Source organism: Natrix helvetica (genome assembly GCF_964273705.1).
Source record: "Natrix helvetica genome assembly, chromosome: 1".
Taxonomy (NCBI): domain Eukaryota; kingdom Metazoa; phylum Chordata; class Lepidosauria; order Squamata; family Natricidae; genus Natrix; species Natrix helvetica.
In genome coordinates, this window is record NC_138548.1 from 137,995,796 (window position 1) to 138,019,796 (window position 24,001).

Consider the following 24,001-nt stretch of genomic DNA (forward strand, 5'->3'; position numbering starts at 1 on the left):
TATGGCATCTGGGCACATAATTTCATGGGAAACTTCACATTATTTTAAGCAATCTTTCTGTCGTCACCCCACGTCCAAATTTTAATGGTATATCTTTGCTGCAATGGTTGTGCAACTATGAATTAGCACCAGTTGTCTATTCCTTTGAAATATGTGTTATACATTGGCTATACTAAAAGAATGATAGAGACAATTGTTCAGCATTTGTAGCTGCTACAAAATCATATATCTCTATCTACAGTGTGTCTGTCTGTCTGTCTGTCTGTCTGTCTGTCTCTATCTATCTATCTATCTATCTATCTATCTATCTATCTATCTATCTATCTATCATCTATCATCTATCATCTATCTATCTATCAATCATCTATCTATCTATCATCTATCTATCATCTACCTGCCTGCCTGCCTGCCTGCCTGCCTGCCTGCCTGCCTGCCTGCCTGCCTGCCTGCCTGCCTGCCTGCCTGCCTGCCTGCCTGCCTGCCTGCCTGCCTGCCTACCTACCTACCTACCTACCTACCTACCTACCTACCTACCTACCTACCTACCTATCTATCTATCTATCTATCTATCTATCTATCTATCTATCTATCTATCTATCTATCTATCACTATCTATTGAATGATCTATTGCTATCTCTTTGTCATCCACTGTATATATATAAAATATGTCATCAAACAACAGTCCTTGGGAAGGACTTGATAGGTGGATAAAAATACTAAATTCTCTCTAAACATCTCACTGTCTGCCCAATCACCCATAGTAATAATATGGCTAAATTGTCTTAATTTCATTTCAGTAAAATGGCCTTGCTGGTTTTATTGCAGTCTTAACTTTGGAAAATGCAGTTGCTGTACTTAGATCAACCTTTCCAAATCTTGATATGGTATATAAACAGAATTGTTGGGAGAGATGAGACTAAGTTAGACATTTGGAGGATGGGAGTCATAACTTTGGAAGATAGAAGGAGTTCCAAGTTTGGATGCATGCTTATCTCTGACTAGAGATAGATCTGGGAACCAAGGGCAGCCCATGACATTTCGTTCTATGAACTGGTGTAGAATATGGTACTTTTGCCTTGTGCCCAAGACTTACCAATGTTTTCCCCATGTCTCCCAAGTAAGAAGATCTTGAAAGGCCTTATCCTAATTCCTGCTGTAAAAATATACTGATAATATATGTTCCTTTTTCACAAGACTGAAAACTAGACTCGGGAGTCACCACCATCTGATCCTTGCCTTGCTTTGGAACTTCTCTGAACTTTAGTTCTCTCGAACTACCACCGACCTCCGTTCCTTCCGGCAAAAGTTAAAGACTCACCTATTTCAATCAGCTGGCCTGGCACTTTCTTAGTTTTACCTCCCGGGGATTTATTCTATTTTAATTGGGTTTGGGGTTTTAATTGTGATGTTTTTAGGATTAGAATATATTTATTTCTTAGTACAGCCTATCTCCCCCTCCAAATGTATCTTAAATGTATTTTTATTATTATGACCGATTTTATTGTATTGACTGTACACCGCCCCGAGTCCCTTTCTGGGAGAGGGGCGGTCTAAAAATCTAAGAAATAAATAAATAAATAAATAAATAAATAAATAAATAAATAAATAAATAAATAAATAAATAAATAAATTTAGTCCACAACTGAAACATGCTAGACTGGACTTCCCTGGCCTGACCAGTGAAGTTGTCAAGTGCAAAATAAGTGATATTTAAGGATCTCCCAGGACAACCACTTTAAGAAAAAAGGTTTCAAGGGGCAAATCCATCCACCAGCATGAAATAGGCTACCTGGTAAACCTTGATCTCCTTTTATCCCGATTGGTCCCATGGCTCCTATAAGCAAAATATAGAAAAAAAGAAAAATAAAGGTGAAATAAGAATTGACAACAAAATTAAACTTTACTTGAATTTCAGCACCTCATTACTTTATTACCTGTATCACCTTTTTCTCCTGGGGAACCAGCATAGCCTTGTATTCCTGGAACACCTAAAACATACACAGAATACATTAAAATGAAATCTTATTCTCTGTATCTACTAGGGATTAAATATCGCTGAGCTCAACAGGATTTACAGTTTCGCAGAAATGTGTATATATAGGTAGCCCTCAACTTAAAGCCATCTCAGTTTTGTGATCTGAGATAAAGCACAGATGGAAAAGGTCTAAGAGAGATTTTGAATTCTGGTTTAGAAATGATGTATTATGCTTAACAGAGGTCTCGCTTCAAATACACCCATTGAGAATAACACAATTTTTGACGGAGAAAATAGACGAAAGAATTTTTCCTTATCATTTCAGGGTCCAAGGAATGAGTTCCTCCACCTTCCTTTGATCTTAGAATAAATTTGTGGCAGAATGTACTACAATATACTAGTATTCTACAAGGCTATAAATATTCCATAGGTATAGAGAACTTGCTGTAATGTACAGTACCCCACATCCTGGCATGCAGGAAACAACATAAGGCAATAACTGGTTCTAATGAAAATTAATCTCTTCCCAACACTCCAGAGGATCAATACACGATTTATTCCCCGCTCCCAATGCCTGTTTTGTAGTCTAATATTCTTCTTGAGTCACTCTTGAGACATCTTCCTGTAAAAAGTAGCAAAGATCCTTGAGTACTTGAGTATTTGGCCTGAGCACCAAGATCTAGAGCAGTGATGGCGAACCATTTAGACATTGAGTGCCCAAACTGTCTGTGCGCACGTGCCCAAACTGAAAGGTGCGCACATGCAAACATGTGCTCATGCATGCATGGACATGCATGCATATTCATGCATGGACATGCACACGCGTGCATGTTCAGCAGAGACCCGAAGACCAGATGGCCGGCAGGAGGCAGGGCATCCCAACACTGGCAGAGCAGCAAAAGGTAAGATCTTTTTCTTTCGTGAGCTGCAAACGGTGAAACAGAAGCTCACGAAAGAAACGCCACAGAGATCTGACCTGGGGCGAAGGTGTGCATGCCAGCAGAGAGAGCTCTGTGTGCCACCTCTGGTATGTAACATGTGCCATAGATTCGCCATCACAGATCTCGAGTGATGCCCTTCAAGGTGAAGCCCAGGAACAGCCAAAAGAAATCAAATGGTTCAAATGGACTGGATAACACCCCTCTTGTCTTCACAGCATAAAAGGCTCAGACTGCAGCTGAGGAATTACCAGGTTCTCCTTTGGGTCCAGAAAGTCCGATCCCTGAGGAAAAAAAAAGAGCAAAGACTCACTCAGTTTTAAAGAATCCAAAATTCAGTAATATCAACCCTCTGCTTGAAGATGTGGATTGTGGTTTTATTTGCTTACCATTTATTCCTGGGTTTCCTTTGATTCCTGTTAAACCAATGTCTCCTTTTTCACCTTTATCTCCTGAAAGATACCACAGTTGTGCATTTATAGCAGATTTTATATGATGTACTTGCCATAAACGATTCAAACTGCCAGTTTCATAAAAATTACATATTGGCTGCCTATTTTAATGACCATTTCATTTCACGTTGACTGCACTTCAGCAATGAAACAGACATTCATTATTTTAAGGAGCCCTGGTGGCACAGTGGTTAGAATGCAGTATTCCAGGCAAACTCTGCTCACAGCCTGGGAGTTCGATTCTGATCAGGCTCAAGGTTGACTCAGAGGTGGGTAAAATGATGTCCCAGATTGTTGGGGACCATATGCTGACTCTGTAAACTGCTTAGAGAGGGCTGTAAAGCACTGTGAAGTGGTATATAAGTCTAAGTGCTATTGCTATTAATGAATTTATAAAGGTTATATATGACTACCTAACTACATTTGCAATTTGCAATGACAATTCAAGGTACAGCTCAGGCTATGATTAATTCAGTTTAGGAAGTCATTTTGTTAGGTTTAAGACATACAACTGTTCCTGAATTCATATCCTACTCAGGAAGATAGCCAAGTAAGAAGGACATGAAGTATATAGGCATGTGGCTTATTAATGGATCAGAGTTGTTACATTTGAACTGGGTTAATGCCAGGGGTGGTATTTACTTACCTTCCCTACCGGTTCGCAAATGTGAACATGTATCATGTCCATGCATGCGCATCGTCTTCTATGCATGCGCTTTGCCTTTAAAAAGGGCCTAAATGGGATGCCGTAGAGCCGGGGCAGGTGGGCGGGACCACCCACGATTTCTGCTACCGGTTCAGGCGAACTGGTCAGAACTGGAAGAATACCACCTCTGGTCAATGCTCAAAATTCAAAATTGAGTATTTGAAAATGTGACCTTTATTACCTTGGTCACCTTTACTTCCTGGAATTCCTCTTTCTCCTTTAGGACCTGATTATGAAGAAAAGAAGATTCTTATTTTTATGCTGGTCTTCAAAGTTGCTTCTCTCTCTCTCTCTCTCTCTCTCTCTCTCTCTCTCTCTCTCTCTCTCTCTCTCTCTCTCTCTCTCTCTCTCTTTCTCTCCCTCCCCCCTCCCCCCTCCCCCCTCTCTCGCTCTCTCTCTCACACACAGAAACACACATCAGCAGCAGAAATCAGTCTAAAAGGCCACTAATTTTTTTTTTTTTAAATAAAATTTTTTATTGGTTTTTCAACATTTATAGGGAAAAGGGTAAATGGACAGGTATACAAATTTTGGCAGTTGCAAAATGTGGCAGGCGTCCCTCCCTCCATACTCATAGTATACATTTATATATAATGCATTGGTATATAATTGATTACAATCAGCATATTAGTTCTATTACTAAATTCAATCAGATTAGACATTACAGTATAAAATCCAGATATAATTCCATTATCACTTTCGGTCAGTTTATAATAATATGATTTTCTTGTTTATTTTTGTGATCTGAGTCTTCTTGCTATTGCCCCATCTCCCTCCACTGGCAGAGCTCTGGCCCCTCCCGTGTCCTGTGTGTCCGTTGTAGTGTCTTGTGTTTTTTCTAGGAGTGTTTTGTTTTTTTCCATAAAGGCCTGCGCCTCTATGGGTGAATTGATTCTGATTCTTGTCTCCTCCCAGAATATCAGCATACCTTCAGGCATCAACCATCTAAACCACACCCCTTTCTGGTATAATTTATTCGCTAATTGCGAATAATTCTTCCTTTTTTCTCTAATCTTCTTAAGGATCTGCTTCAGAATGGTTATCTCCATATCATGGTATGTCAATGCTTGCCCCCTTTGTACACCCAGAATTTCATCTCTTGTGCTTTTTCTAAGAAATTTAATGTGAACCTCCCTAGGTACATTGTGTGTTCTAGCATAAGCTGAGTTCACTCTATAAACCAGGTCTATATCCCACCCCATCTGTTGTTTTTCTTTGTGTGTGTAGTCAGCCAGGATGTTTGTCATGATGTCCTTTATGTTTTCCCCATCTTCTTCTATAACATTTTGAAATCTAAGGTAATAGGACATTCTCTCAAATTCTATTTTCATCTGTTGGATGTCAAGATCTTTGTTCCCTTTCTGCACAGCTTCTACCCCCCCCCTCACCTCCTCCACCCCCCCTTCCACAAGATTCAGTCTTTGTGAGTTCTTATATATTTGGGCTTGGTTTTCTTTAATTTCATCTTTCATTTCCCTTAGCTGTTTCTTAATTTCCTCCTGGCCCTGTAGAATTTGTTGAAGCATTTGTTGAAAGTCCATCTCTGTAGTCTTAGGTTGCATCAGTTCTGATATCTTTGACTGTGTGGCTGGACTGGATGTTGCGGATGTTGGAGCAGAAGTGGCAAAGCCAGGTTTTTCAGGAGGTGGTCTTTTAGATGTCATCCTTTATAACGTTAGAAGTTCAGTCCATATATAAGATAGACATTTAGAAAAGAAGGGTAGCCAGGTGAGTCTCGGGAGCAGAAGAGCCAGGCAGAAGAGAGTCTCTCTAATAAATCTGGCAGTAGATAGAAAATTTCCCCTAGGAAGTTTAAAAAATACCAATCCACAAGAGATTCCTCTGGGAGACACGGAGACAAGGACCGGAAGCCTGAATTTTAAAGGTGGAGTCAGGTTTCACAGTTCATAAAGACAACGGAAGTGTGCCATCTTGCCCTGCCAGTTTTGGGCACAGAGGCATAACAAAGTTTTAAAAAGTTCCAAAAGTCCTCAAATCACAGTAATATGTAGAAATAAGTTGAAGAGAAAATCATCTCAGCCTGGGTGAGGCTTCATTCGTTGGCTCTCCCCCCTCCTCCTTCCCCGGGGGCTGAGAGCAGAATTGTTCCTCGCCGCTTGTCCAAGGGGGGGAAAAAAACCCCCTCCCTCCAGCCGCGCCTCCAAAATGCTCCGAAAGTAAAAATCTTTTAAAAAAAGCTGAATAGTTCTTCATGCAAAGTAGGGAATGAAGAGAGAAGCAACCTCACCGCCCTGCAGCCGCTTCCTTCTATCGTTGCATTCTCCAGTCGGCTTATAGCGAGGCGCGAGGCGCAGAAACGCGAAGCGCCCTCCAAGCTTGCTCCCCGGTGCCTTGGGCGCGCGAGAGACCTCCCGCCGGCCGCCGCCGCTGCAGGAGTCCTCCGTGATGCCGCCCCTCTGGCAGGACCCCTCTGCGGGGTGTCCTGTGTCCCCCAAGGAGTGGGGAAGCCCACCGGGGAGCCGGAGCGGGCAAAGAGCTGCCTGTCGCCGCCGCCGCCGGAACCGGAACTCCGCCACTAAATTTATATATTACTATAACTGGCACATGAATTTATTTGTAAAAGTATTTTCAGCACTGGAGATGAATTATGGGGAAAATTCAGAGAATATGTGTTTTTGAATGAAGGGAATGGGTAGCCATTGCCCCTAATCTTCCTCCATGTATTCATCTGGCAGGAGATCTGAAGTGCCTACATGTACAGAAATTGTATGTTCTTGGACTTTGTATACATAATCATGGGATCTATCTACTCAAGTGTCCAGCTATCCAGCCCAGCCTATTTGCATCAGGGATAGGTGAATCTGTCAGTTCCGATTACTTTCTGCATCTAATATTTCTCCTTTCATTCCTTATATTTGTTCCAGCTGATTTCTGCATCTAACTGCTATTCTTTTCTTTAATCCACATGAAAATTCATGTGTATTTTCCTGCACATTTCTCCCAGAATATATATTTCGCTTAAGAGAGGTATTTTTGGAAGCTTCCTTAATATGATTTCTTTAATTTTCTTATTTGGCTTTTTCTTTTTACATTATTTCCATTAACCTATCCATTTCCAAATACATTTTTTTAAACTTGTATATATACCCCAGCCCTGAAAATAGGATAATAGGATTAGTTCTCCTGTTCCTTTTACAAATAATGCACAAATACAGATAATTGCAAATTTCTGTGCATCCATCCACCAAAGGTGTTCAACAGGCATATTCTCACACATTTCTGTTGAATTCGGTCAAACAAAAATGAACAATTTAGTAACCATACTTTAAATGAATGCTGTAGAGTTTTAGAGCAGCTGCTCTTGCCTAGTTTGCGTGCTAGAACTCAGATATGTATGGCATTTGCTTGCTTACAGAATATCATTTAATTTTAGTCACATTCAGATATTTCACAGGAATTACATTGGACCCATTAAAGGAAATTATTTGTAGTTAACGGTTGAAATGAGGGGTCCTTAGTGTTCTCTAAGGTTATCTTTGTTTACTTAGTTTGAATAATGTAACATCTGCAAGTAGACAAGTTGGCTCAGAGTGCACAAGTATCCCTCAATTAAATTGGAGCAATAAATGAAAGAATAGAAGGAAGTGATTAGAAGAACATATTATAGTTACCCACCAGGAGGTCCTGCAATTCCTTGAGTCATGTTGCTTTTAATTTGGTCTGAAAAAGATATTGACATCTGTTGGAAACAGCATAAGTCTGTAACTAAGATTAATCTGTTTTCACACGCTTATTAAACAAGATGCACAGCTACTCCAGATGTAAACCCTATTTTAACATTTCTCCAGTTACATTATGTATCTCTGCAGTGTTACCATTTTCAACATTCCCATGGTGTTTATGACCTCCTTTTCCTCATTTTGTTTTCATGAATTACAATACAGTATGAACATTTATAGCACTTATTTGAATTCCACTCAGTATCATTTCCATGCAAAGTGATTAACCATTCCTTTCAAATTTCCTTATTTCAGTTTCATTCCAAACCATTCTATCACTTTATTGGCCAAGACATCTCCAAGGTGTACAGGGGACCCTTCTTGGGTATTTATAGCCAGGTCAAGAGATTTCCACCCAAGTACGGCGGACTCTAATAGGTTCAACGCCTCTCATCAAGCTACAAGTCTACATGAAGAAGAAACAAATGTACTAATGAAATGCAGACAAGTAGGAATATAATCAGTGTAAAAAGCATTTTCTGGTCTTTGCTAAGGCGATTGAAAGGCTGATACCCAATCCCAAACAGTAATACTGGGTGGGCTAGTGCATGTTAATGTGATTATTTTGAGGGCCTTGTAGAGCTGTGGGTGGCAGCAATAGCAATAGACATGCTTCAAACAGTTTTCTGAATGTTGCTTTGTGGCTGACTTTATCTGCTATTTAATCCAACCCAGATCATAATCCAACACAATGCCCCAGATCAATGATACATCTGTCAGCCCTATATCTGTCAGCCCTATATCTGTAGACCAGACAGGAAACATGACCAGATAATCCAACTTTACCTTATTGTAAAGCTACACAAGCTGAAGGTAGAATTCTCCTGTTGTCTCCTTTACAGCCTGAGAAACTAAAACTATGGATGATCCTTTCTGAGTTTCTTGCCTCACCTACTATCCTGCTGCAGGCTATGATGTCTCTAACCCCTAGACAGCATCTCTTTGCTCCATCTCCCAAGGTCCTTCCCACATATCATTACAACATCATACCATCTACACCAAAATGATGAAAGTACCAAATTGGATCCTTCCTTCCTTCCTTCCTTCCTTCCTTCCTTCCTTCCTTCCTTCCTTCCTTCCTTCCTTCCTTCCCTCCATCCATCCATCCATCCATCCATCCATCCCCATATAGGCCATATCATAATATACACAGAGGCAGATACAACATGATCACTAGCAAATGAAACATACTTTTATGTATATACTCTGGTTATCTTCAGCATAAGTTGGGAGTGTTGGAAAGATCTTAATCAGAAAACTTTGAGCTTAAGATAATTGTACATTTGCGCCAGAGGAAAAAAAAAGTATATACAGAATTTGATTCTAATGGCTTAATGGATCAAATTTAACTTTTTATATTGAAGCTCTTATCCATGAACTCTTGCAAGGGAGCAAAAGGAAGACCAAGGGGAGAAATGTCCCCTGAATTACAAATGTGGCATTTGAACAAAGAAATCCATTCCATTTTGTATACAGCATTCAAAATACTTAACATGCACAGTAGGAAGAGGGACAAAACAAAATAAAACTGCATTCAGATGACATGAAGCTAGGATGTACCTGTAATGTTTGCCATTTCCCATTGTAAATATTGGTTGCTCAATTTGATTACATGAAATTCTTGTTTTAAATTGTGGATCCAGTTTTCTTGACCATTCTCAGCATTGATTCCAAAAGTGATCTCGTTCTCAATGGAGGCATTGGCAAGATGATTCACTTGCTCTGCTGTTCCACCATCTTTCGTGTTATTTATAATTTTGTGCATCGTATAGACTACGAAAAATTGAACAGAAAGTAATGAAATAGCTAATCTTTATTCACCATTACCCAACTGTGCTAATTTTCTAAGTTAACTTTCATTTTTCTACATAGCCTTGGGAGAATGTAAAATTAGGTGAAGAACTTTAACCAAATCCTATTGTCAGGGAGCCTTATTCTCATGCTTTGAATGTTCTCCTGAAGTTATAGAAATAATCACAATTTGTGAAAAACTCTCACCAGGATGTGTCCTTTCATGTCATACCTGGCCAAATCACAGATCTATTGCTATTGTTAATGTTATATAAAACACACCAAACCAATTATTGTAGCAGGATCCTACTGACTCTTTCACATTTCTCTGACTTAAATAATACAGAATGATTCAGATTCAATTAGCCCCTTGCCTTTTCAACACTCATGTTTTATTATTTTACTTTAATTAATATGTCACTATTTGCTACTTCAAAATTAGTGTTTAGAGGAAATATATTGCTTTATGCAATACAATTTAATCTGATGTTTAAAAGTGGGACCAGTGGTATTGCCAAAACAAGAAAACATTATTTATGGACATTCTCTTTGGACATGATATGTTCATTTTCCAAAGGGACAGGGGCTGCCTTTATTGGGATATATGTGTTCTCTAATGTTTCTTCTGGTTAGACAGTGTCATCACAGTGAACATGAGTTTGGGCAGACTCAGGGAAAAAGTGGAAAACAGGGGTGCTTGGCGTACTGCAGTCCATGGTATCGCAAAGAGTCAGACACAACTTCGCGACTAAACAATGACAAAAGCAAAAAATATTTCTTCAAAGACATTGAGTGGAAGTGGAAGATTTTCTAATCTGGTGATCACTGCAACATTAGAGGGTTCCCTGTACCTATGATTGAATTAGCCCCAACAGCAGAAATTCCATGCCTTTTTAAAAATGCAATTTAAATGCACTAAAACCTCATTTCATGTTCTAGCACATGTTCTCTATACTGAAGAGGTAGGGTAACATTTAAAGAATGGCAATCACAAGAACACAGTGGTGGGTTTCAAAATTTTTTAGAACCTCTTCTGTAGGTGTGTCCTGCTTTGTGGGAGTGGCTTGCTGGCCATGTGACTGGGTGGGAGTGGCTTGCCAGCCATGTGACTGGGTGAGCTTGGCCAACTTGTAAAATGTGGTGAAACTCACTTAACAACGCTTTTGCTTAGCAACCAAAATGTTGGCTCAGAAACTGGCATTTGAAGCACGTAAGTCTTAAAGCTGTCAAGTCACAAGACCCTTGCACCCCTAACCCTTTAGGAAAAAATCCCCAGGGGTGTTCAAACTTGACAGCTTTAAGACTTGTGGACTTCAACTCCCAGAATTCCTCCTCTCGCTCTTCCTCTTGATGATGTGCAGATGGGCGGGGGGAGGGAGCTGGAACTGGTTCTAAATGGCACTGTAGATTTGTGGAACCTCTTCTATAGAAGAGGTAAGAACTGACAGGAACCCAACCCTGCAAGAACATGAACAACAATTTGTTTATCCACCAGCATTTCCAGCTCAGATTGGAGGCCCATTTGTTATCACCTGTATACTATCATGGGATAAATTCATATAGTGCCATCACTGAAGGTAAAATGGCCACAAGACCCTGGCTTCTACCTGCTGTATCCAATATGAACATTCCTGGCTTCAGCTGCGAACCATTAAGTACTAAGAAAGCAAGGGATGCAGATGTGGGATGGAGCTCATCATTGTTAGCCAGAAAGCTAAGAACATTTACAAGACCTCCAAAGCCAATTTTCTGCCTTTGACCTTTGCAGTCTCACCAGGACCTTTAACCTTGACCTACAATCCCCGTTTTTACTGTCTTAGTCTGTCTTGGTGTGCATTTATCATCCATTTTTCTAGTATGATGTTCCCATCTCCTTTCCCCCCCCCCGTCTTTTTTCTGTGTTTTAATGTCCCACTTCCTTTTCCTTCTCTCTCTCTCTCTCTCTCTTTTAAATGTAATGTAGACTAAAATAAAAAATAGAGAAAAACTATGTGGTTGCCAGGAACAGAAAACAACTTGATGGCACATAATAAATCAACCAACCAACCAACCAACCATCAAAAGAAAAGTGATTGTACCACCTTTTCTGTCCAGGTGTGCCCCACTTGTTGGTCACAAATCACCAGCTAAAAGCTTAGGGGATACTTGGAATCAAATTTGGCACTTTTAGCTTTTTCTGTCTCCAGCATACTTCTGCAATTTACTCTAGACTACAGAATGCTTTCCTATTGTTGTGTTGCTGCTGTTTTTAAATTCAGTATTATATGACAATATGAAAAGCATTGTAAAGAGCTACTCAGATTGTGATGAGAAAACCAGGATGACTAATCAGTCTCACATGTGGCTGAAGACAAAAGCATCTGGAAAACGGGTTGGGAAACTAAAGGTCTGAAGGTTATTTAGTGAATGCTGGGAAATCATATTTGGCACTGTTTTTTTTTATTATTTTTCAGGTACCAATTAGAAACACTCTCACTTTTTTGGAACTTTTTAGGATGGGTGGGTCCTCTTTACCTTTTTAACTCTGTATTCTTTTAAGATCATTAACGATAGGTGGGGGAACCCCTTCATGATCTGAAATACAGCAATCAGTTAAACATGACACCACAAAACATCTGGCTGCTTGGGGGACATAATATGATGCTCCTCACCACCAGTTGTGACTTTCCCACAACATACAGTATGTATATTGAACTGATACTTCAGTGCTGCTGAGGGTATCTACCCAAGGCAACAGGTTAACTAAGGATTTCACTCAGCTAGATTTACCATTATCAATAGTGTGAGAACAGGCAGTTTTAAAACTTTTGATTTAAAAAAACCTAAATGACATTTAATACAGGTTACCTTCATAAGCCAACATTCCCATGCCTCCTGTGAGCATAACCAAATATATTATGAGTACTACAGACCAACAACAGCACCGGCAAGTCTTTTTCTTATTCTTTGGTTCTAAAATTTGGGGGAAAACAAAATATACAGAGTAATTTAAGTCCATCATTTGGCTCTACAAGTGACTAAAACTATCCTTGCTGGTCAAATAATGATAGTTTCAGATCATAATAATCTACACAAAGTTTTATAAAACATGTATCCTATTGAAAGCAGGATTAAAATAGGTTATCTTTTATTGGTATGTTTAACAGAGAGTTAATTGCGTAATTTCTAGATAAAAGGTGGTGTAAGTGTAAAGTTTAAACTATGCAAGTTTATTTGGAAGTATATTTGAACATTCAAATTTCCAAAGACATCTGCTGAGAACCGCAATCAACAAATAACAGTCTTTCAAGAATCTTTTACTGTAAAGATTTTGTAAATGTCAGTGATATACAACTCAATCAATACAAAAAAAACCCTAAGCAATATAATTTTGCCTCTTATATTTTGATGTAACCTGTGACAACAGCCAGCTGAATAAATGTTGAAATATCTTATGAACTTGATATAGGTGCACACTGAACAATTCTGAGGAAATCCATTCTTGCACCAATGTCCATTTGAAAAGTCCCATTGACACAATCTCATTTTGAAGGGACATCAAATCCCATCAATAAAGGTTGTGTGTATTTTCTCACAAAGCTCTTCCTTTTTCCTTGTCACTACAAATAGTCGCAATGAAAACCTTGCCTGTGTGAAAAATAGCCGTAGCAAATTGTGAAAAGCAACTTTAAATCCATCCTTGTTTAATATATAACGAGTCTTCTGCTGATTTCTCTAACTAAGAATGTCATTTAGCAAATGAGATGGTTCAAAACCACATTTCATTTATCTCTTTTCTCAGTGAAATCAACAGAACTGAAAAGCTAACAATGCTCTCAGTTTGGACTCGGTTCCAGTTATTCCATCTATGAAATGTTCTTGTCAACATGGTGTCCAAAGTACATATGTATGTAAAAAAAAAAGTCAGGTGGATGGTTGCAACTATGCAGCTGAAGCCCCACTGCTATGCATATGATTGTTGTGTCCTGGCACATATCAAAAGATGCTGCTTCAATTATGCAAACACAATCCCTATTTTGACTTTTTTGACTGCTCCCAGGCACCCCTGCATGGCAATGTGCAAAAGTGGTGTGTCATTGTGCTTTCTTCCAGGATGTATTTTTAACGCCTATTCTAACCATTAGCTCTGTGCATCTCAGTGATCCCAATCTAAATCATAACCAGGACCTATCCAGCTTCATTCCTGATTTCTGGTTCCTCAGCAAAATTCTGGAGAAAAAGTATTCATCCGTATATGTGCTCTTCAAACTTCCATGCTACTGAATGAGTAGTCTTCCTTAGAAACCACTTATGCATTTCCCAAAAGTGCTTTTACAAACACCTACTGGGCTTCGTTGGGTTTTTTTTTTTCCTTTGAAGAGGTTTTGCTTCTCATCCAAGAAGTTTTTTCAATTCTGATTCTTTGATGAGAAGCAAAATGTTTTCAAGGGAAAAAACCCCCAAGAAAGTCCAGTTTCTTTTTGGAAAAACACCTTGAGGAGAATCATGACCTGGATGATTGAGAATCCCTATAGATACATATGCATATATACAGGTATTTGCATAGACATAAACCAATGTATTCCCATCACATATATGTCAGGACCAAGACTACAATCCAAATTTAGGATTATAGTCTTGGGCATGAAATTCCATGTCACCTCTCCATATTTTTATGTCACTACTATAAAATAATGCCATTTAATTTAATTCAGTAACAAATTAATTCCATTTATAAAAGACCAATTCTCACTAATCAATCACTAATAAGTTATCTTAGTTATTTTGATCTAAGCATACATGATCATCAAATAGTAAAAAAATACTTTACCACTAATTTCAAATGGTGTCATTCCAGAAGATGCAAACATCATCTTATCTGACAATGAGAATGTTTTGTTGTCTTTGACTTCATCATAGGTGAAGCTATTTAAGTTGTCCATGGTCAAAGTTTTATTGTAAACTGCAATCCTATCAGGATAAATTTACTAGTTTTATCTCCTGGAAATACATCCTATTACATGAATGCTTGCCATTGGCTGGATTTTATTTTTACCAGACTTGCAAAAAAAAAAAAAAAAAATCCCTAGCAGAGTGCCCTTTGTACTTCCTCTAAAAAAGTATAAGGGTGGCTTATGAATATGCCCTAATATTAAAGATAAAGAGATAGAGCTAAGAACTAAAATCCTTATTCTAAAATGTGACTCTTGACATTTGCATAATGATTTCTCTTGAAATCTTTTTGACGCATCGTGCTTATGTAAAGGCATGTCTATACGTTTAATTCAACATTGTTTTCCGAGTGGAGTGATTGCAGCAACTAATAGATTGAAACTGTCATTGTGAAATGAGAGAGCTGCGGAAAGAAAAATGCTGAATCAGTGGGAGATTGGGGTGGAGGGCTTGCACAAGAAGAAAAGGCATTAATAGCTCTAAAACTTCCCCCCTGGCCCCGAGAGCACCTAAGAGCATCCCTTGAGAGAGAGGAGGGACAGAACAAAATAGAAGAAATGAAAAAAATAACTAAGCCACCAACACAAATGATGATAATCCAAACAATATAATGATTCAAATTACTGTAATAAAATGCTGAGAAAAGTGATAAGGAAAGAGCAAGAATAGAAATGTGGCCTTCAGTTTGCATTATGACTAATATAGGCCTGTGCCCTGTGGTTAGGAGAGGATATCCTTACTGTTGGTTAACAAAAATTAGCCAATATTGAATACGCAGAGGCTATATGCATCCCCCCACCCCAATTTCTAATAATATTGAAGTTTCTTTGGCTGATGGTTTCATTTCTGTGAGAGCATGCCAGGAGTCCCAATTTTGTAATGGGGCTTAACATTCCATTTGTGTTTTGTCACAGATTCAACATTAGAACATCAGGGAGATATTTCACTTTTCTGCCTCCTCTGCTTAGCACAGGCGTGTCAAACTCATGGCGTCATGTTGTTGTCACATTACATATTATGACTTTTTCCCCTCCGCTAAACCTGGGGTAGGCGTGGCCAGTTTATGATGCATCTGGCTTGCGGACCGCAAGTTTGACACCCCTGGCTAACTAATTAACTAATTAACTAAGTTCCTTATCAAACATACGATATGCCCCCATTAGTCCAAATAGATCGGGGATCCCTAAACCCTGGTTCTGCAGTTCAGTACTGGTCCATGGCTCATTAGGAACTGGATTGTATAATTGAGCATGCAAAGCTCCATCTGTGCATGCCGCAGATTAGATTACACAATGTAAAATCATCCCCTTCTCGCCACCGCCACTTCCCGCCACCACCAGTCCGCAAATCTGGAAACATTGGGGACCATCTAGCTAGATAATATTAAAGTTAATGTACTGTGAATAGACTCAGAAAAGCCCTCCTTTCAGTGATTGTATTCTCTTATAGTTGTGATAGGTTCCTCCATCCTTTGCCATATCATATTCTATATAATATTCCTGGTATATTTGTAAAGTATTCCTCAATTGTACCATGAGTAGTTTTGCATTTTCCCATCATAACAATAGGAATAAAATGGAGTTTCCTTCTGCTGCATACTGTTGTATGTGTTAACATATTAGGAACAAGCCCATTTGCCAGAGAAAAACAACTCCAGAAAATGGGCTTAATTCAGTAAACAAGTTAAACACATTATGCCAAACCCACACATATCAAGTTGCGTATTAGTGCAGGGGTGTCAAACTTGATTTCATTGCATCAGGGTTGTGTTTGACCTTAGGAGGACGGGGTGGGCATGGCCAGGGTGGGCATGGACAGCTCGACGTCACTCATGTCGGGGGCGCCTTTGGAGGCCCGAGCACTCTGCCAGCGAAAACAGGTTCCCGAGCTCAGTTTTCGGCTGTGACGCCCTCCTGCAACCCTCTGCCAGCAAAAATGGAGCTCAGGAGAGCCACATGTAGCCCTCCCAAGCTGTTTTCACTGGCAGAGGCACTGCAGGCTGGTCCTTTGATGTTTCCAGGGTGGCCCCATGGGCCAGATCTAAGCACCCCATGGGACGGTTCCGGCCACCGGGCCTTAAGTTTGACACTCCTGTATTAGTGCATACTATCTAGTACTATTCCTCAAAGTTTATGGGGAATGAATGTTATCTTGGTATCATCACAGAATAGCTGAGTTTTTGAGCACTCTGGACCTTTTGAGGAGAAGGTCAGAGAAACTATTTTGGGAAAAGACTTAGCAGTACGATTTTTCAAGGCACTTGGCCAACAAGCAAAAGGCAATCACTTGGTCTATCCCAGTGAACAACCATTCCAAATTTAGAGGGAAATGAGGTTGTAAAATAGTTTGAGATTTGTAATAATTGGTTAACATTATTTTGTACTCTGATGTATCAGGACAAGAGAAGCCTTATGAATCTGTATCTTTGAAACAACATTATTTTCATTTACTGTATTCCTCATTTATTTGTGCTTCATGTCAACCTACTTCACAGGTGAACTTGTGACTTAAAAAATTTGGTACAGAATTGCAATTATAAAATTCTTTACCATTGCCAACCACATTTAAGGACAACTGGCTGCTAGTGTTAATATATGATAAATTTCCCTGTGATTTTGCTACTTTTCAGCTTCAACATGCTATTTCTTCTGTGGAATGCTAACTAAAGGATAGCTAAGTATCTTGTTAGCTAGATCTCTCAATGTACAGTACAATATGCGTAATATATTTTGTCTTCAATGTTACAGCAGAAACAGAGCCATCACTGTTACCCAAGAAGATCAAGATCAAGCACATATGAAATATATCCATGCCAATCTTGAGGTTTAAATCTGGACCATAATGTCAAGATTCAGCTGATTTCTCAAAAATCACACAGCATCTAGTAAAATATATGTCTTGGTATACATCCTTCCTTCTGATTCATCCTGACTGATTTCATGCCTACTTGGCACTTTAGATACAATAAGCTGGAATTGTGCATGCTTTGTGTACATATGTGTTTTTCAGGAAGGAAGGAAGGAAGGAAGGAAGGAAGGAAGGAAGGAAGGAAGGAAGGAAGGAAGGAAGGAAGGAAGGAAGACAGACAGACACCACAATCTACTGCCTTCTTCTTTACTCTTCTTTTTTTATGTAGAAAACCTACAGTTTTAGTGAGTTTTGTGGGATAATTCAAATATTAAAGATGAACCAGACTGATCTATTAATACATATTTACGCTTAAAAAACAAAACAAAAAACCCCCAATACACAACTGTATCAAAGAAGCCATTTGTGTACAGAACACAATGCATATTCCTTACAGTTCAAGATTCATAAAGGAAAGAATTTACTGACTGTTTCTAAAGAAGATGCTCCAATTTATTTATTTTTGAGAAACTTTGAATTTACCCATACAGTTTCTGAAGGAAGTCTTGCAATCATCTCATTACCATTTTGTGAGCTTCTGTAAAGCAGTACAGCAGTAACTTAGTCAGCGAGGAACAGTCTTTCTCACACTGGTATGCTTCCAATACGGGACTGCAACTCACCAATATCACCTGGCATACAGAGGGTTAAGTACAATACAATACAATACAATAGTAGAGTTGGAAGGAACCTTGGAGGTCTTCTAGTCCAACCCCCTGCCTAGGCAGGAAACCCTATACCGTTTCAGACAAATGGCTGTCCAACATCTTCTTAAATACTTCCAGTGTTAGGGCATTCACAACTTCTGGAGGCAAGCTGTTAATTGTTCTAACTGTCAGGAAATTTCTCCTCAGTTCTAGGTTGCTTCTCTCCTTGATTAGTTTCCACCCATTGCTTCTTGTTCTACCCTCAGGTGCCTTGGAGAATAGTTTGACTCCCTCTTCTTTGTGGCAACCCCTGAGATATTGGAACACTGCTATCATGTCTCCCCTAGTCCTTCTTTCTCTTAAGCTAAACATACCCAGTTCCTGCAACCGTTCTTCATATGTTTTAGTCTCCAGTCCCCTAATCATCTTTGTTGCTCTTCTCTGCACTCTTTCTAGAGTCTCCACATCTTTTTTATATCGTGGCGACCAGAACTGAATGCAGTATTCCAAGTGTGGCCTTACCAAGGCATTATAAAGTGGTATTAACACTTCATGTGATCTTGATTCTATCCCTCTGTTGATGCAGCCTAGAACTGTGTTGGCTCTTTTGGCAGCTGCTGCACACTGCTGGCTCATGTTTAAATGGTTGTCCACTAGGACTCCAAGATCCCTCTCACAGTTACTACTGTTGAGCATGGTACCACCTATACTGTACCTGTGCATTTCGTTTTTGTTGCCTAAATGTAGAACCTTACTTTTTCATCATTGAATTTCATTTTATTAGATAGTGCCCAATGTTCAAGTTTGTCATGATCCTTCTGTATCTTTAGCCTATCTTCTGGAGTGTTGGCTATTCCTGCCAGCTTGGTGTCATCTGCAAATTTGATGAGTTCCCCATTTATTCCTCATCCAAATCATTGATGAAGATGTTGAAGAGTACTGGGCCTAAAACAGAGCCTTGGGGTACTCCGCTGCATACTTCCCTCCATGTAGATGCAGTTCCATTGAGAACTACACGTTGAGTGCGGTGGGTCAGCCAGTTACGAATCCATCTGGTGGTGATGCTGTCTAACCCACAATCTTCTACTTTATCTAGTAGTAGGTTATGGTCTACCTTATCAAAAGCCTTACTGAAGTCCAAGTAAACTATATCGACAGCATTCCTCTGGTCCACTAATTTTGTCACTTTGTCAAAGAATGCAATAAGATTAGCCTGGCATGATCTGTTTTTGACAAATCCATGTTGGCTTTTGGCTATTACTTTGTTTGCTTCTAGGTGTTCGCAAATTTGTTGCTTGATTATTTTTTCCAGAATCTTTCCTGGTATTGAGGTCAGGCTGATAGGTCTGTAGTTTCCTGGATCTATTTTTTTCCCTTTTTTGAAGATGGGAACCACATCAGCTCTTTTTCAGTCCTCTGGCAGTTCCCCGGTGCTCCAGGATCTCTGAAAGATATAATTCAGTGGTTCTGAGATCTCGTCTGCTAGTTCCTTCAGAACCCTGGGGTGTAATCCATCCGGTCCTGGTGATTTGAACTCATCTAGGGTAGACAGGTGCTCACTTACCATTTTCTTCCCTATTTCAATTTGTGTTCCTAGTCTGATTTTTGTGGTGCTGCTTTTGATAGGTTGGACTGTTTTATCCCTTTGTGTAAAGACAGATGCAAAACATGAGTTAAATAGTTCTGCTTTCTCCCTGTTGCTTGTCACCTTCTTGCCACTTTCTCCTAGAAATGGACCAATTGTTTCCTTAACTTTTTTCTTGTTTTTAACATGTTTTTTGTTAATTTTTACTTTTGTGGAAAGCCTTTTGTTCATTGTGAGCCTTAGCTTTCCTTACTTCATCTTTACAGGCTCGGGCTATTTGCTGATATTCTGCCTTAGTTATGTCCCCCTCCTTCCACTTTTTATACTTACCTTTTTTTGTCTTTCAGTTTGTCAAGTCAAGACTAGAAGGCTCTTTTACTCCACCATATTTGTATTTCAATAAAAAGAAAAGGTCTATAGTTGTCTCAGTCACAGCCGGTCTATGTGGCAGTCTCTGAAATGTACTTGTGTACAATGAACATTTTATGTGGAAGTCATAATATATATTTAAAATGCTTGAATTCATAATTCATCTACAGATGACCATGTGGAAAGGGCTGCACAAGGAGTCTGCTGATACAATACAATACAATACAATACAATAGCAGAAGGGACCTTGGAGGTCTTCTAGTCCAACCCCCTGCCTATGCAGGAAACCCTATACCGTTTCAGACAAATAGCTATCCAACATCTTCTTAAAGACTTCCAGTGTTGGGGCATTCACAACTTCTAGAGGCAAGCGGTTCCAGTGACTTTTGACATGTATTCTTTAAATAAATAAATAAAAACTTTATAAAGTTTCAGCAAAAGCTGATTAGTTGACATAGAAATGCCAAATACATCATACCATCTTTATACATGCTATGGTTTCTACAGAAAAAAAGGCTCCCAATAGCACTCATACAGAAGACACATTTACACAGATTGTATTCTTTCAAGTAGTTGTCCAGAAGGCTGCGGTTTTGTTCATTTCTGAAAGTGTTGAACTGATATATCCAGTCCAGTCCAGTCACATCCTCAGCTCTGAATACCTGCAGCATCTCACATGCCCCGTCCTCTCTAGCAGCTGGTTATTACCCTATGCAAATTATTCATCCTGAGCTCCTGGACTCTTTAACTCAGGGGTGTCCAAACTTGGGAACTTTAAGACTTGTGGACTTCAACTCCCAGAATTCCCCAGCCAGCCATGTCCACAAGTCTTAAAGTTCCCAAGTTTGGACACCCCTGCCTTAACTGGTAGACAGCTTCCTTCAAATTGTTCTAACAATGGCCCATAAAAATGGGGTAAAAATCTCCTGGTTGCCCTGTTTTCCCAAGCTCTCCTACTCGCACACCTGTGCTCAAACCTTACATCTTTCAGTGGGCACACTGAGTAAAGGTTGGCTAAAGCAAGCACTCCTTTCAGAGGTGGGTTGCACCGGTTTGGGTGAACCAGTAGTGGAAATTGTGCCTGAGTCGCCGAACCGGTAGGAATGGTAGGCTCACCATGTCCTTGAACTGGTTCCCTGGTTGCTGCGGCATGTTTTTTTTAGGGCATTTTTAATCTTCTGTGTATGTGCAGACCTATTTACAGGCAACTGCACATGTGCGCAGAGTGCGCATGTACCAAACTGGCAGTAACACCGGCAGCAACTCACCCCTGACTCCTTTGTCCCAAAAGTGCTTTTCCGAAAGGCAACCAGGCTTCCTTGATTTTTTTTCCCCTTGAAAACATTTCACTTCTCACCCAAGACGTTTCTTCAGAATTGAACTGAAGAAGCTCCCTGGGATGAGAAGCAAAATGTTTTCAAGGAAAAAAACCCAACAAAGTCCAGTTTCTACCTTTGGGGAAACCATGACCCAAATGATTGGGAATCTCCATAGACAAACTGTCTTTTCTTTCCTATTCTGTCCAATGGTTCCTATCTCTCCTTCCTTTTGTTAAATCTCTCTTTACCTTCTTAGGTAGGCATGTTGCCATAAAGCTATGGAGTTTCATCACCTGCCATTTCTTGCTTTGGTCATTGTGTGCAACAATGGTACAACAAACAGAAAGGAAGACTCAAAGGAGAAAATTTGGGAAGGGAGGATGAAAACATCTGGGAAAGTAGAGGGAAAGAGCTGAGACTCTGGGAAAGAACTGGAGGGTGCAAAAATATAGGAAGGTAGAAGGAAGTTGCAGGGAGCAGTGAGGAAGGAATAATCCTTAAAAGTAAAAGGCAAATCCTTGAAGGCAAGAAGAAAAAGAATTACCAATTGGGGATTGTATGGTCATACCCTGGACTGAGCACTTATTCCTTACTGAAAGACAAACATCTAAAGAAAGTTCTTTGTCATTCAGTTTTCCTTTTATTTTCAGCTTGATTTGAGTTCTGAAAAGATCGGCAGAATTACACTGTTGATTAGCTGTCATACGTATGTGTCATCCTAACTCTTAACCTTTTCTTTCTTTTGTGGCTGGCAGGAATCATAGTATTGTGTAAATTGGGACAATATCACTTTCAGCATCAGCAATCTGAGATTTTTTTCTAGTTTTTGCAGAAACAGCTACCTCTCATGTTTTATCGGTCAGGAAAAGAGCAACCGAACTTTGGCTGAGGTCATTACTCAATCTAATAGCTACTGGGGCCAAAAGCCACGAGGGTCAACATGAGTAAATACTTTGGAATTGTTCTTCACCACTATGCAGAAATAAAAAGAAATATTTGGGCACTTGATTTGATGCCAAGCGTGGTACTGATTAGACTTCGAGGATTGGGAATCACCTAGCTTATGTCTCTATTTGATTCTCAAGCTCACTGGGTTGCCTGTGTCTATGGGGAGAGAGATATGTATGCCATTGGTCAGTTCAGGATTCGGTACTTGGTTCTGTACTGTTCCACATTTTCCCAAAAGACTTAGGTGAGTTGCTGATGACACAAAACTAGCTGATACTTTAGAAGATAGAATCAAGATTTGAAAAGCTCTATCAGGGATGTCAAAGTGGCAGCCCGCAGGCCAAATGCGTCAAACGCAGGCCATATCCACCCAGCTCTGTGAAGAGGAAAAACATAGGGAAAGTGCTCAGCTTCTGGTTTCTGGCATGCACATGCCTGCCAGTCACCTGGTCTTCTAGTTTCTGGAGTGCATGCATGCAAAAAGACCAGCTGGCTTGCGCACATATGAGCCCCAGAAACTGGAAGCTCAGCTTCCTGGCACATGCATGCACACCAGGGAGCTGCTCTTCTGATTTCCGGTGCTCCCATGCACATGAAGAACAGCTGGCCAGCGCACATGTGCGCACCAGAACCCAGAAGAGCAAGGGGTGATGGCTGGTGTGTCCAGAAAGATGGCTCTGCATGCCACTTCTGGCATGCGTGCCATAGGTTCACCATCATGGATCTAGTACAATTGATTTGAGCTTAAATATGTAATTACTAACAAGTAGATTTATTATCTGAAATGCACTTCACTTCTCATATCTTAATTAGGCCTATTACATTTTTATTTTTTTATCAAATAGTATGTGTTCAATCTTTTTGTGTGTTGTGCACAAATCAAAATAGAAAGGGGGGAGGGAGGGAGGGAGGGAGAGAGAGAGAGACTTTATGTCAATTGATATACGGTATGTATTTGATATACTGTATGTGTGATAAAGTTGGGAAACCTACACACATACACACATCACCAATGAAGTTGAATGAACATCTTTATGGTTGGTCACACTGTTTTGATCTACTAGGAGTTATATAATCTTGAGGGTCACAGATTCCCAGTATTACAATCCATTTGTATCTTATTCCATGGAACAAAACGACATGAGAAATTCAATTTAAAAAACCATCATGTCATGCTGGAGGATAACGGAAAGCAAAGCTTTGTAAGGTACATAAGGTCGGATTAATGCCACAAGTGATGGTGGAAACAGTGAGTAATGTCTGTTACTCATAAATTTATTGCTTAGAGCACCATTCGGGTGACTGTACTCATTCAACCTTATTATAATTTTAAAGTTGGAATGAGGGGAAATCACATGGGGAAGGAAATGAGTATAATACTTCCTCATGCAATTTTGCAACAGAAAGTATTTGTTGGGTGGCACGTGGTCCATTTTTGTTACTGGTTCAGCACTGGTGAGATCAAGGACACCTGAATTCTGTACACCATCAATCAAATCAACTTTCGCTTGCATTTTTGTGAGCTGTTTGGGTAAAGGTATTCATAAGGTGATCTGCTACTCATAAAAGCTTATACCCTAAGAACCATGGTTAGTGGCAAAGGTTCTACCAGATTTCATGTATTTGTTATCATAAACTAGCACAGCTCATTTTCATTTTTACTATATTTCAGTCATGTATGCATATCCATAC

At 39.7% G+C, this 24,001-nt stretch overlaps 1 protein-coding gene across 1 annotated transcript in view; it reads right to left on the minus strand.

Annotated features, from left to right (window-relative positions):
- Positions 1–14,739, minus strand: part of MARCO (macrophage receptor with collagenous structure) — a 28,825-nt gene extending 14,086 nt beyond the window's left edge. The window contains exons 1-9 of the mRNA XM_081934053.1: positions 14,413–14,739; positions 12,450–12,554; positions 9,372–9,584; positions 7,708–7,752; positions 4,253–4,297; positions 3,303–3,365; positions 3,165–3,197; positions 1,935–1,988; positions 1,790–1,834 (exon numbers count right to left, since the gene is read on the minus strand). Of these exons, the coding sequence (XP_081790179.1) occupies positions 1,790–1,834; positions 1,935–1,988; positions 3,165–3,197; positions 3,303–3,365; positions 4,253–4,297; positions 7,708–7,752; positions 9,372–9,584; positions 12,450–12,554; positions 14,413–14,524 (715 nt within the window). The 5' untranslated portion in view covers positions 14,525–14,739. The remainder of the gene's footprint in view (positions 1–1,789; positions 1,835–1,934; positions 1,989–3,164; positions 3,198–3,302; positions 3,366–4,252; positions 4,298–7,707; positions 7,753–9,371; positions 9,585–12,449; positions 12,555–14,412) is intronic.
- Between the last annotated feature and the right edge of the window lie 9,262 nt (positions 14,740–24,001).